Source organism: Alexandromys fortis, unplaced genomic scaffold, assembly GCF_014885135.2.
Source record: "Alexandromys fortis isolate MF-2015 unplaced genomic scaffold, M_Fortis_MF-2015_v1.1 scaffold_77, whole genome shotgun sequence".
Taxonomy (NCBI): Eukaryota; Metazoa; Chordata; class Mammalia; order Rodentia; family Cricetidae; genus Alexandromys; species Alexandromys fortis.
This window is the reverse complement of record NW_026067967.1, coordinates 2947859-2962686: the sequence shown is the minus strand read 5'-3', so window position 1 is coordinate 2962686 and position 14828 is coordinate 2947859. Positions and strand designations below refer to the sequence as shown.

At 45.4% G+C, this 14828-nt stretch overlaps 1 protein-coding gene across 2 annotated transcripts in view; it reads left to right on the top strand.

The window, feature by feature from the left end:
• Positions 1–1229: 1229 nt before the first annotated feature.
• The window catches only part of Me3 (malic enzyme 3), a 140682-nt gene continuing 127083 nt past the window's right edge, over positions 1230–14828 (top strand). Inside the window, exons 1-2 of one of the 2 annotated variants that reach the window (XM_050154473.1) lie at positions 1230–1440; positions 1787–1984. In XM_050154473.1, the coding sequence (XP_050010430.1) occupies positions 1802–1984 (183 nt within the window). In that variant the 5' untranslated portion in view covers positions 1230–1440; positions 1787–1801. Of the gene's footprint in view, positions 1441–1515; positions 1626–1786; positions 1985–14828 lie in introns of those variants that run through there. The other variant, XM_050154474.1, reaches the window with a different exon arrangement.

Below are 14828 nucleotides of genomic sequence, written 5' to 3'. Positions count from 1 at the left end.
GCAGTTTAATACAGATCATTCTGATCGAGAGCTGGAAATTAAAACAGAGAAGAGAACAGCTTCAAGGGAAGACCATCATTCCTGAGGAGACGAGCTCCCGAGCCCAGGCTGGAGGACCCGGACAGCACCATCATGCCTACTTGGCACTTGGGGCTTGAGAGTGGGGGGAGGTTTGAAGAGGGAGCAGAGAGAAGCACACCATCCACCTGGCAGTCGTTCTGAGAGTCCGCAGCCCCGATCAACAGAGTGCTCACTCACCTTTGTTCACCAAACAACTATTTTTTTTTAATTGTACAGAGACCTGCCAGGCCCCAAGGACAAACTGATTTACAGGCAAAGACCATAGCCCAGTGAAGCCTGTATTTTAAGGGTGGGAAGCAGACACTAAACTACCAGAGCAATGAGCTAATAGCTCTCTTGTTAATCTATATATAGGGGAAAACCTTGTGTGTCTCCTAGTGATGGCCAGCACTGAATAGAATAACTAGAATAATGGCCTCCAAGTTGACAAATTAGGGGCAACCTGAGAGATGAGATTGCAAGCTCTTTGGAAGGCCGGAGGATGTCATTCCCCATAAAGCAATAGCAGATCCAAAGGTCCTCAGGTGGAGGCTGGGATCTGAGGAAAACAGAGAAACAAAGCAAGGGACAGGGGATCTAAAGGGCAACGCAGAGGGGAGCAGAATGAACGTGAGAAGTTGGCAGGAGCCAACCTGTGGTTGATCAAAAGACCTCCTGAAGACGTGGATGTCAGCTCACACGCAGTGAAACACTGCCCGTGGAAAGACTCTCTTGACTACTGTGTGGAGGAAGTACACATTTAAACTCAGGGACAGGGGGACATCAAGGTGCAGGTGTGACTTTAACATCTGTGGCTGCGGGGCAGCAAGAGCTTCCTAGGAGCCCACTTAGGGACTTTCCTCAAAGCGTTTTGCATATGTGCACAAACATCCGGGCTCTCAACTGCCAACAAGGTGCTGACCATGACTGAGGAATGGGTTGTAAACTGTATTTTATTTAGAGGAATGTATTGAAAACTTACAGCCACATGAAGCTTATGGTTATTAGATTGGACAGCATCCTTGTTCAGGATCTTGCTCAAAAGGTGGAAGCAGAAGAGGGAATACTGATCCTTATGCGCTCACCCAACATTGCTATTCAGTCCTCTCTGGATGGAAAATACCAGGGAGAAAATGTGCAAACGCTCTAAGGTGGGAAGAAAGCCATTTTCATCTTGTCTTGTTAGGAAGAGCCGCACGCGCATCGTTAAGGGAAGTCTGGTGCCACCAGGGAAGGTTTGGGGACTGCCTTTCCTGAACGCACCAGTACCGCCAGCTCACGCTGCCTGTGCGGTGCAGCCTTTGACGGGAGAGTGACAGGGAACAAAAGCACCTTGCCCCACCTGCCCGCAGTGGGACTACATAAGTTTTAATTAGACAGGTGAGCCGAGGAAGGAGGAACCAAGGAGAATGCGGGGACCCCTCGGAGCGCGCAGTCGACCATTCTTCTGCATGGGGGCGGGGATGGCACCCGCTGTCATCCGCACAGGATCTGCTTTCTGAGCTTGCTTTCGCTTCGCTGGGTGCCCGGTGAGGCTTGGAGCATCGCAACCGAACCTGGAGCAGGTGGCCTCGGAGGAGGGGCGGAGGCTGGCCCTTTGAACCCTTCGGGAGCCCCCTACCTCTTCAAGAATAGGAGTCCTGACTCAGGCCCCCGCGCTCCGCTGGCGCGCAGGACCTGGCTTGGCTAGAGGGCACCCCTGACCTTGGTCTCTCCCTGGTTCCAGATCTGCGCCAGGACCATGGGCGCCGCGCTAGTCACTGGCCCGCGGCTGACCTCCCTGCCACGCATGGCCTTCGGCACCCTCCGGCGCCAGGCACCCTCCGCGCCCGCCCAGGGCTGCCACTCCAAGTCCGGCCCACCTCGCCCCGTGCCCCTGAAGAAGCGCGGATACGATGTCACCAGGAACCCTCATCTCAACAAGGTAATGGTCCGGGTCTGGAAGGGTAGGACATCGGATCCTGTGACTGGAGAGAAGGACGCCCCGCCCCCCTGGGCCTGGGAAGAAGCCTCTGGCGTCCATCCATGGCCCTTCTGGTTTTGCCTAGCAGAGATTGCTTTGTTTGTTTTGGCTTTTTCCGTCCCCTTCCTCTCTCCCTTTTGACACGGAGAGAGGTGATAGGTTATGCGGACATTAATATCTTCAGCGAAACCAATACAGACCCAGTGAAGGTCCACGAAGGTCTCTCTGACCTAGAGTCAGATTGCCAGCAGATCTTGAGGACAGTTCCTTTGACCCCGGGAATTAAAGTTCCTGTATCTATTAGAGAAAGATTTCTTGGGAGGACTGCACGGTTTACAAGGAAAATAGAGGCAGAGTTCTTAGCACACACTCCGGCATCAGTGAGATAAGAAGTATCAGTCACGGTTATTATGATGATTATTTGGGAATGCAAATCTGGAAGAAAGGTCTAGAATTATAGAACATTTTAGGACTGGAAGGAACATCCGAGAACTGCGTTCAAACCGGTCCTAGAGCAGGATATACAACCAAAGGGGCTTGCCTAAGGCGACCATATTCAGATCTCTAACGCTTTGGCATGTTCAGCCCACTGCAAACACTTGAGTATTAACCTAGAAATACGCACACGCTCTTCCTCTGGGAAGGAGTTCGTATCTCTGGTTCAGAGGATTGTGATGGACAGCAGCCCAGAAACCAAGATTAGCGCCAGTCCCCCACCCCCACCTCTTCACTTTTAACTAGGAGGCTCAACTTTCTTCAGCCTAAAATGGATGCTAGATCGGCATTCCAGCCCCACTGGCTTAGTGTGAAAATTCTGAAAACCACAGGATTTGAAGTACTATTTTAAACTATAACTCCGGAGTACTGGCTAAACAATTACCGCAAATAAAAATGTAATGATCCTTATGTATGAAGTGCTCAAAAAAAAATTAAGTTTCTGTGATCCAGGATGGTGAAATTCAAATGAGGCAACCTGTATGGAAAATGTGCTTTTAAGGGGTGGGGCCAATCATGCCATGCTATGGGTTTTTCCTGCAGCGTTAGTAGAAACTAAGGGGGAAAAAAACTTTTTGCCCAGTCTTTGCCTGTCCTACTGACCCCCTGCTCTCCAAAGAGACCTTGGTTTCTCTGAACACGGCTCCTTTCCTAAGCACAGAAGGTACCACCAGTAACTTAAGCCAGTTGGAGCATAAGGCTCATTTCTACACCATAATACACCAATTACCTTAGAATAGAAGAAATACATTTCCCCCACCATAAACTTGTATATGTCATAAGATATAAGAGACAGAATTCTGGTGCGCAAAGTAATATATTACTACCATAGGCTTCAGTTATTATAACAATCGCCTTAGATGTATGTGTATATTACCAACAAGAAGTTATTGCTTCATAAGTAGTTAAGAAAATAATGTTTTTAGTCCTGGGTTTTGGACCCCTAAAAACATTCGAGTCCCCTATGTAAGTTGTCCGAGTGACTTGTCTTCCCAAGTACCAAAGATCGAATGTTATTCATAAATGCACCGGCCTGCCATTTTCATAAAGTCACACGCATACTTGAAGATGCTTGACACTGGTTAGAGATGTGGAGGATATCCGGAATGTTGCTCAGGCCCAGGTGTATCCCTCTTCTGCAGTGAAGAAGCAGACTTCAGGGGAGCTGCTCATAAGCCCTTCTGTTCCCTCTGGTGACCCCAGCATTTGGTGTCTCCAGGGAAGGCTTCAGGATTTCTCTCCGCCAGATGGGACGATTGTGATGAGGTTAGACAAAGCAACAAGGTTCCCAGAGTGGAAAAAAATCAGCAAAACAAAACAATGAAATAGGAATCTTTGAAAGGTCCTTCGTGCTGTGGTTGTGGGCAGGTCTGTGGGTGGACTGTTTTTCTAGCATGCAAACTCTTTGAGAGCCAAGACTGATAGTGTTTTGTGCACCTGTGTCTAGAATGCACTACTCTAGAGAAGCTTCTTGGGGATCTCACAATCCAGCTCTTGCTCTGCATCCATCGTTCTGTGTGTTCCATTTCTGTCTCCTTGAATGAGGGAAGTATCTCCTCACAGACTTGCTTCATCCACATCCAGGAGATGCTGACTGGGTCGATGTAGAAGCAGAGGCTTATTGGTGACGTGAATAATATGTTTTCCTGAGACCTCAGTGTCAAATATAAGAGAGAATCAGGCTTCGGGATTGAAAGAGAAACAGTGGATCACTAACTAGACATGAGTTCATGTGCAGTTTGCCCTAGACCTAAGTCTCTGGCTTCCTGGTCCAGGGAATAGAAACTCAAAAATACTGTTTGAATATTTCAAGGCGAAATGAGAAAAAAACAGTTTGAAAGCCAGTCTTTCCCTATCGAATACTGACTGCCCTGTCTTCATGGGCCTGCTGTGGTTAAATGCTGAAACAGCTGAAAATTTTAGGCCTATGTGCTTAGAACAGCAAAAAGAATTTGTACTAGGTAGACTAGGTCAGGCCAGTATGACAAAATGAGCTGCAAATGCGGGGACTTAAACCAGATAGAATTACAAATCAGATAAACGAGTCTGGGAGGGAGTTTGCCAGTTGGCAGGAAGCTTGATCTTCTTGCTCAGTAGTCTTCGCCGGGCTTTTTATGTTTGATGGTCCAAAATGGTGACTCCGGCCATATCTTTAACTCCACAGACTCCAAGGGTAAGAGGAAACACTGCTTTTAAGGGCACTGTTCAGAAGACTTAATTATCATTTTTAGTCAAACCCACTTGGCTGGAACTTGGTAATATGCACACTTAGCTCTAACAGAACAGGGCTGGGGAATTATCTGGCTGAGCACCAGTGCTTCAGTTAAAAATTCTCCACTATGAAAGAGAGGATATTTTGGGAGCCTGTCAGAAAATATTGATCTGAAACTACTACTCTTTTAGTCTGTCAATTTTTCCTCACCTTCTAACGTCTGTTTCTCTACATCCCCACTAATGCCAACTTTGTTCCTACATATCTCATCATGGTTAGCTGCTGTAAGCTAGACAACCATTCTACTAATCAGCTTAGATTTAGCCCTCCTTTGCTTCAAGGATTTGGGGCTGATATAGCTCAGGTATTTAACCCACAGTTAAATAGAATGAAGGAAGGAGTCAAATTGTTACCACAGTTGTTAGCATCAAACTTGATCGCTGCCAGCCTGACAAGATAGCCTACCTACCAGAAGGCCAATAAAAGATGCAAGTAATGGTGAACATCAGAGAAGAGGTGTTTATCCAGTGTGGCTACACGGGGAGGAGGAGCAAATGAATAGATACAGTGGGACTCTCTGATCCATGCTCCCCATACTGGCGTTTACAAAGAGAGCAAAAGTGTGACTCAGCAGCCCTGGGTGAGGTGTGGTCCTGTCTATCCTTGGCCCATCACAGACACATCACTGTCCCCTGGTCCTTAATCTGCCCTGCGAATGGTCAACACTGGGTAAAATTTCTTGCCGGGAGATGAGCACCCGTCTGGCTGGCTCCAGGACCTCAAATTTTTCCTTTCTCAGAATGAGACCTCTTAGAAAGTTCTAATTCCTAGGAATCCCTTGTCTCCATAATCTTAACACCCCAAGGAAGAGACATAGCATATCTCACTTTAGAAGGTCTGGTTATATTGTTTCTGCCAAGATGGCTACAAACTAGATGAATCATTCAGAGCGACTTCGGCCGGGTTCCCTAAATTCCTCCTTTTCCTTCATCTCTCTTTCTACCAAAGGGCCCTTCTTCAATGCATGCCCCCCACCCAGATCCATGGATCAGAGAAAGGAGATCCAGGTTCAGCCAGTACCTCCAGTGTCCTTGAATCCTCATCCTCCCAGTACCTCCAGTGTCCTTGAATCCTCATCCTCCTCTTCTGATGCCTTAGAGGTTCCATTGCTGCCGAGACAGGCAGGGGAGGTAGAGGTATTCACGCAGGAAGGAAAGCTCTGAGGCACTGGTTCTCAACATGTGGGTCATGACCGCTTTGGGGGCTGCATCTCAGATAGCCTGCCTATCACATATTTGCATTACAGTTCATAGGAGTTACAAAATACAGTTATGAAGTAGCAATGAAATCATCTTATGGTGGGGGGTCGCCACAACATGGGGAACTGTATTAAAGGGTCACAGCATTAATAAGGACCACTGGTCTAAGGCCTCAAGACTGGAGGATGGGGGCTCAAGGACACCATAGCAGGCAGAGCCTCGGTTCTGAATACCTGAAAATGGAAAAAGTATGGGGCAGGTGCCAGAGGCTCTGGAAGGAGCTTGACCGTTCCAGGAACCTGAAGCTCATTTGTAAATTGTTTTCTCATAAGCACGTGGCTATAAATAGGTGACTGATTCTCTAGAGAACATAGAACACACGCTAAATGGGCATCTGTATAGTCATCCGGAAGACTTCAGAACCCATTGCCAGCAATGCACAATGCTAAGTAGACTCTATAGCCATGGCTGTTGCTATGAGAAACATGCAAGTCGGGAAAATGGTTGGGAGGTAATCGCCTGAAAATGCCTGTTTTGTAATAGAGGTATATTAAGAATCTTATTTTTTCTCTGTGTTAATTCCTTAATGTTCCATTATCGTTTCAATGGTTTCTATTGAGGCAAAGTTTCTAGAACTGAATAGACGATGTTCAGCTTAACTTTTAGAAGTCGATGCATCTGGAATTTATGAGTGGAAATCTCTCTCAGTGGTCGTCTCATCCCAGTCTTTTATAATTAGCTATCTTCTGCTGCCAGCATTAAAAGTAGTTATCAACGGCAATATCTAGATTACGTAAAGAGCCGCATGGCTGGCACACCCTTTACAGAAATATGTGCTGTCTGCCTCCGACCTGGGCCAGCTGGCGTCTTCAAAGGTTCTAAGTCTTGGCTGGATATAAAGTTTCTTCGGTCATGTTTTCAAGATCATCTCTAGTTTCCCTACATCAGTTTCTCTTGGTTGCCCTTGGCCTTGGCACCCTCTGAGGTTTATGATCTGATTGGTTTTATTTGACGACGTTTTTGCCACTTCCACCCAAGATTTCTTTTATTATCCGCCCTCCGAGTTCTAAATGCCAGTCACGCCGCGAGGGTGGGAAAGTGGCCTTCTGATTTGTCGGCCATTTCAGGGCACCAATGTGAGCACTTGTGTTTGCAGACAGGGCCTACTTACAATCCCTTCCCTTTGATGTGGAGAAAGTACATCGGGCAGTCCTTTGGGGTGGTGTTCGACTGCCTTTCTGAGCAGAGCACAAAGGACACTCTATGACTGCGTGATGAAAATCCTACAAGTGGAGGTGCTGGGGTCAGTGGTTAAAAGCTCGCATTCATTCCGTGCGCAGAGGGTTGCCAGGCAGCCTGGGTAAGACACGGTTCTTCCCGCAAAAACAGAGAAAAGAGGAAAATATACCCAGTCATTTGAGGAGAGGGGTTTTTGATAGAAAGATCATCAGCTTTTGAAGTGCTTGAATAAAAGAAAATCAAAGCTCTGTTTGCTTTTCCTAGGAGTGGGAACTGGAGGCACAATTCAGTAAACACCTGAATGGCTGGCAACTCGAGATTTTTTTTTTTTTTTTTTGTCTCATTTGGTGGTTTTGTTTTCTTCTGAACTACGGAGCATCCAAAAGAATTGTCTTAACCGCATTCTCTACAGGATAGAAGTCTGGCAAAAATGGGCTCAATTGAATCCTTTTGCAAAATAAAAAGATGCCCTTCTCACCCACCCAAATTAGCATCTCTTCAGAGCTATCTGTTGAGTGACTTTGAGGCTGAAACCACCTGGCAGACATTGTAGGGCAACTCCAACTTGGTTCATTGTCCCTGTCCCTTCTCCCTGTGGATTCCAGCTTAGACGTCAATTATGCCAGTTTTCTCTTGGTACTGTCGTGGAGAGAGAGGATCCAGACAACAATGACAACAGCTAACAGTTTCAGAGGACATATGGTACCCAGGATTCTTCCAAGCAGTGTTCATAGGTATTAACTCATTTACTGCATTATCACAACCTTTTGAGGTATACATTGTTATTATTCTTACGTTACAGAGAAGAGGGAAAAAGCACAAAATGGCAGATAACGAATTGCTCCACCCTCTCTGCTCAGTGTGGCACAATGGTGCTTAAATCCAGGCTATCTAGTTTAGGGCCGACACCTGCACCCAGTGTGTGCACTAATGTCACCTGCACCCAGTGTGTGCACCAGTCTTACTTGGGACTTACTGTATGCAGCCTGATGAGCTGCGGCCATCCCATGGTAATAACGAATGTAGTGCCTGTTCCCTTGTGTGGCCACTACGTTGTTATTACTTCTGTTTGTTTGGTTTGAAAGAGGGAATCCTGAAGTTGGAGGGGACCTTGAATATCACTAAGTGACTTCTACTCTCAAGGATGTGTAATTCTACTCAAACTTACTTTTTTTTTTTATTTTTATTGAGCGCTACATTTTTCTCTGCTCCCCTCTCTGCCTCTCCCCTCCCCTTCAACCCTCCCCCAAGGTCCCCATGCTCCCAGTTTACTCAGGAGATCTTGTCTTTTTATACTTCCCATGTAGATTAGATCCATGTTTGTCTCTCTTAGGGTCCTCATTGTTGTCTAGGGTTTTCTGGGGTTGTAATGTGTGGGCTGGTTTCTTTATGTTTAAAAACCACTTATGAGTTAGTACATGTGATAACTGTCTTTCTACTCAAACTTACTTTTTCCGTATTAGATTCATCATTAGCCCTTTTATGAGTCCTATTTTCCACTTTAAACAGTGAGGAAGTCATGGTAAACACAGCCCTTCTTCTTCTGCCTTTGTAGAGTCTACAGGATAAAAGAGGGGCAGGTGAGGAGCAGGGAGGACTCGTAGACAGTTTCATTCAGCTGGGTAAGTGTGATGAGGGGGACATCTATACAGAGTGTGAAAGGGGGTGCAGCAATGCTCTTGTGGCAGCGTTTTGGGGGCTGGTGTGAAAGGACGCCTCAGAGTTGGCCGGCAAAGGTGATGGAAGGCAAGCCAGTTAAATGAGATCCTAAGAGGCTGGCAACGCATTACTGTCGGGATGGGATGGACACACTGAGTAGTCTGTAATGGGCCATATTTCAAGAGAACTGTGAGACATTATTGTATCAGCTGTTTTCCTCCCTGCTATAACAAAACACCTGACCAGAAACAGATTAATGAAAGAAGTGTCGTAGTTAGGGTCTCTATCACTGCGACAAAACACCATGACAAAAAGGCAAATTGAGGAGGAAAGGCTTACACTTCAGCATTTCTGTTCATCACTGAAGGAAGTCAAGACAGGGCAGGAGCCCAGAGGCAGGAGCTGATGCAGAGGTCATGGAGGGGAACCACTTAATGGCTTGCCTCTTCTGGCTTGCTCAGGCTCCCTTCTTATAGAACCCAGGACCAGCAGCCCAAGGATGGCACCACCCACCATGTGCTGGGCCCTCTTCCATGATCACTAATAGAGAAAATGCCTTACAGCTGGATCTCATCAAAGCCTTTTCTCAACTGAGGCTCCTTCCTCCTATAACTCTAACTTGGGTCAAGTTAACACACAAAACCACACGGTATACTTAGCATACTCCGTGTGATATCAAGAGTTAGGGACATTGGGGAGTGCCTAGAATTAGATAAGACCGTCACAGTGGAGCCCGCAGAACTGAAAACTGATGTCTTCATAAGAAGATGGACAGATACCTAAGGATACAAATACTTGCATGTGTACGCAAGCACACACATGTCTCTTGACACATGATGCCTTGTACTACCTGAGGACCAGTTTAATAAGAAATCCGCCATATATGACCCCCATATGTTGGATCCCAAATAAAACTCCATAAGGTTCTATGTGCCTAGCCTCAGGTGTTTAGGTATAGCAGTTAAAAATGGATGAATACAATTCCAATCCAGTACTGCTGTTTACTAGATTCAGGGGCTTTGGAAATCTTTTATTTGAGACCGTTTCCTCATCTATGATGGGAATGCCAATAAAATGTACCCTCTTGATAGGTTGTTCTAATGATTAAAGGAAACACCATATCTAAAGTGTGTTCTAAGCCTTCAGTTAATTCTCAGGTAGCCCTCACCTTAGCATGTCTAACACAATGCAAGCTCTCTGTGCACCACAGATACCGAAAGAGTCAAGACCTGGCCCCTGCCTGTGTAGAGAATTCAGCCCGGAAGAAGGGGGGAAGGCTAAAGCAGCAAACCTGTTCTCAGAGGCGTAGCAGACTTCCTGGAAGAGGAGTGGGTCAGGGAAGGGGCAGGCTAGGCAAGATCATTCACTGATAATTTCTTTGTACTTTGTGAAGCCTATGTACCCATAAGCTAGGCATTTGTCTGAAAGAAACTTGGGTAAAAATGTCTCTAGAAGTAGAAATTCGAGTGACATTCAGGAAGATGTTCTGGTAATTGAGTCTGGTGTTGAAGATGATGCTGCCTCCAGCAATCTTAGAACTTTGATCACAATGTTTGGGCACCTGATAAGCAACATTTTATAAACAAAATCAAATTTTCAAAGTTCAAATTTGGGTGGATCTCTATTTCCTCGTTGCCATAACATTCCCAGTCTCAGGAGATAATAACAGTAAGACAACAGATAAGAGAATGTTTGTGATGTCAGTTCAGAGACATAAAAGTCGAAAGATTGCCTCAAACTCAGATAAATTGGGCCCAGCTGGCCCAACTTACATTGCTAACACAGAGAGTTTGGGGATTGTTCCATCCTAGGAGAGTCTACATAGGCTATGCTGTGAGTGATAAAATGTGTGTGCGCGTGCGTGTGTGCATGTGTGTTTAAGTGGGCATTTCCCTCTGTTAGGATTCAGGATGAGAATTTTTTAAAAATACTGAGTGGCCATTGTATTCAGAACTTTGTGTTTTGGAAGACACTGTTCTAGCCTTGTTGATCATTTTCCAGATGACGTTCTAGAGGAGAGGAGTCCACATTCATCCTGCCTAGGGTGTCAGCGGTGGACAGGGCCACAAGCTACAGCTGTCTCTTTCTTTTCTTTAATCTCTCTCTCTCTCTCTCTCTCTCTCTCTCTCTCTCTCTCTCTCTCTCTCTCTGTGTGTGTGTGTGTGTGTGTGTGTGTGTGTGCCTGTGCTTGTATATATGTGTATGTGTAAGGGAGGTATATGAACACATGAAGGCCAAAGTTGACACTTGGTGTCCTCCTCAGTTACTCTACCCCTGATTTTTTGAGGCAGGGTCCCTCCTTGAGCTCCTTAGTTCAGGCAAACCAACTAGAGAGGAAAGCCAGGGATGCTCCTGTCTCTCCCTCACTAGCACTGGAATTACAGGAGTGCGTCCATGTGCTTAAAATTTTTATATGACTTCTAGGGATCAAACCCATTCCCTCTCCTTAACAAAAAAAAAAGGGGGGGGGCATTTTGCCTGCCATCCTAAAATACCACCTTGGACCAAGTCTTTGCTGACAGACACAGAAGTACGTTATAGTCTTCATTTCCAAGGAAATACATGAATATTAATCATCGCCATGCACTTCAAACTGAAGCACCTGCTGGCGTGGCTCTTGCTGCCAGTCCTCAGAGTTCGCCTTGATGAATGAGCCTGCTCCCAAATGTAACTCTTTCCGTATTTCTATTTTTCTCTGCACTAACATGACCTAAGAGACAGAGCACAAACGACTGGCCGAAAGCTGAGCCCTCCTGTCAGACGCTCCTTTCTTATCTCTTTCGTTTTATTTTTGATCTCTTCTCGCCCAAAGCTATTTGTTTTGACTGGTAAAACCATTTGAGGTCACAGGGACAGCAAATAGCAACACAGCTGCTGCTTGGTGAAATAGGAGGAAGCAGGGTTGGTGTTGAGAAAAACCCATTAACAGCCATTTTTAGAAACAGGCTTTGAAAACCACTCATCAGAGTTAAGTCATCCACAGTGTAAAAGGAGACTGCTCTTTAGTTTCCCGGCCACACAGACCCGAATAATCACACAAACATTTTATTAACTATAACACGGTTTGAACAGCTGCTCAGAGGTATTCCTAGTTAGCTCTTACATCTTAAGTTAATCCATTTCTATTATTTTATATTTTACCACAAGACTCGTGGTTTGTTACCTCCCATCTTGCCTCTTGGGCAGCCACATGACGTCTTCCTGCCTCTGCCTTCTTTCTCCCTGCATTCAGTTTAGTTTCCCCACCAAGCTATATTCTGCCCTGTCACAGGCCAAAGCAACTTCTTTATTAACCAATGGTAATAAAACATATTCATAGCATACAGAGTGGAATCCCATATCACCCCTGCTCTCACAGGAGTGGGAAGCAGCTTCTCCTTGCATGTCTCTGGCACCACAGACACTGCCTAAGGCCTGTGGGGAAAGGGGAAAGTCCAACAGACATGCTCAAGGTGGAAGGAGAGAACTGACTGCCTCAAGCTGCCTTTTGATCACTATATGTGTGCCATGGGACATATGTGCATGTGGACATGTGCACACACACACACAAATAAAAAGCAAAGTAAATAAGAGAGAGAAATATATATATATATATATATATATATATATATATATATAGAGAGAGAGAGAGAGAGAGAGAGAGAGAGAGAAATAAAGTGTGTGTGTGTGTGTGTGTGTGTGTGTGTCTAAGGATAAGAAACAGCCTTCAAAGTCATACGTCCATTGACTTCCTTCTTCTAGGCCCAACCGCCTACTAATTTATTGCAGTCGCTCCCTTTCCTTCACCAACATACATAGCCCATACTAATAAGGAAATAGCACATTTGTGTTTTATCCCGGCTTAGAGCTCATGAAGGGATTCCTGACTGGTCATTTCATCTGATTCCTACAGAAGTGCCTCTGAGTAAGGTGCAATATCCTTGCTTCCTAGGGGAAGACATTAGGACCCAGAAGACGGAGCTGCCCCTTTGTGTGAGTTTTCTGGTCACAAGGGAAAGACAATCCAGTCCTTCCAGTGTCTTAGCCACTTTTCAATTGCTGTGATAAAACACCATAGCCAAGGCAACTTACAAAAGAAAGTGTTTGCCTGGGCTTATGGTTCCAGAGCGTTAGAGTCCATGATGGTAGAACAAAGACTTGGCCGACAGGAATAGCTCAGAGCTCACATCTTAATCCACAGTTGGAGTAGACAACACACCTGAAATTGCATGAGTCTTTTGAAACCTCAAAACTTCAAACCCACCCCTAGTGATGGACCTCCTCCAACAAGGCCAAATCTCCCAATCTTTCCCAAACAGTTCTACCAACGAGGGACCAATTATTCAAATATATGAGCCTATGGGGAGAACGTCACTCGAATCAGCACTCTTCAGATAGAGCCTTGACAGACCAAAGGAATTATTTCACCTAAGCCGAACTTAGCAAAGCAGTGAATTTGTATACAATATTCTGTGTGTATGCCTGAAGACCAGAAGAGGACACCAGACCTTATCACAGATGGTTGTGAGCCACCATGTGGTTGCTGGGAATTGAACTCAGGACCTTTGGAAGAGCAGGCAATGCTCTTAACCTCTGAGCCATCTCTCCAGCCCCAAAGCAGTGAATTTGTTGGAGTTACTTACAGACGCACATGCTGGGGTCTACCTATAGGAATGGTTATCAACCAAAATAACCATGGAAAAGAAAAGAACAAACAAATTTGAAAAGACACAGAAGAGACTGACATGAGAGTTCAGCTGTCTGATAGTTTGTGGACTGTCTTTGAGATCTCATTAATGCAAAACAAAACAGAAACACGGGAAGATAAACATGTAAAAAAAAAGATGTATAGAGGTGCATGGATGCCTCAAAGGAAACTGCATCATTAGAAATCCCACTCCAGAATGGGTAATGACCCACAACAGCTGTGTCCCTGCACAGCTTTCAGTCAGCTTAGCCAGAGACTCTCACCACCCCCACCCCCGAGTAATTATTTACTATTTATATAATCACAGGGAGGGGCCTCATGGATCTTGTAAATTTCAGGAGCTTTCTGAGCCTTGTACGTTTCATTTAGTTTTTGAGTCTTCTGAGCCTCACTTTTGTCTGGGAGAAAAAGGTTTCAATTCAAAAAGAAACAGCTAAAAAATCCCTTATCTCCCAGAAAATCAGTAAAGACTCCACTCCAAATTTCCTGAGAACATTTGCTGATAAATTCAACCATCACCTGTTCACCACTTGAAGTATTACCAGCACTGTGCAGGGTTCATGGCAGTTATTCTCAAGGAGCTTGGAGTTCGGGGAAGAAACACCCTTACAAGTTCAAAAAGTACAGCCGTATGATGTGTTCTGTGTTATATTAAAATGTATAAATTAATATTTTGTCCAAGGAACCTTTATGTTGGTGGTAGAAGTAGTGAGTAGGTCATTGGTCAAACAGTGCTGTAATTAATATAGTTTCTATGTCATTATTCGGGTCCGGGCAGTTGTAAAACCAAAGTTCAATCTCTGTTTACAACTTCCTTCTTTTTCTCAAGCTACTGGAGAGAAGAGGGGGAAAATTTTTCTTTCCCTGAGAATGAAGAGCTAAGGAGACAGCTCACATGAGAAAGTACTTAAGAAGCAAGCATGAGAACCCGAGTTCCATCTCCGGAACCCATATTAAAAGAAAAGATCCAGCACATGGGTGTGTTCTTGTAGCCCATCATAGTAGCCCAGTAAAGGGCTCTTGTAGTCCCCGCAATGGGAAGGTTGAGACAGGAGACTCTCTGGGGCTCTATGGTCATCTAGCCCAATGTTACAGGCACGATCCTGAACAATAAAAGACTATCTCAAAGCACAAGATGGATGATACACAAGGAATGATACTCCAAGTTGACTTCTAGACTACACCGATGGAGAGAGACAGGGAGAGAGAGAGAGACAGGGAGAGAGAGAGAGACAGGGAGAGAGAGAGAGAGAG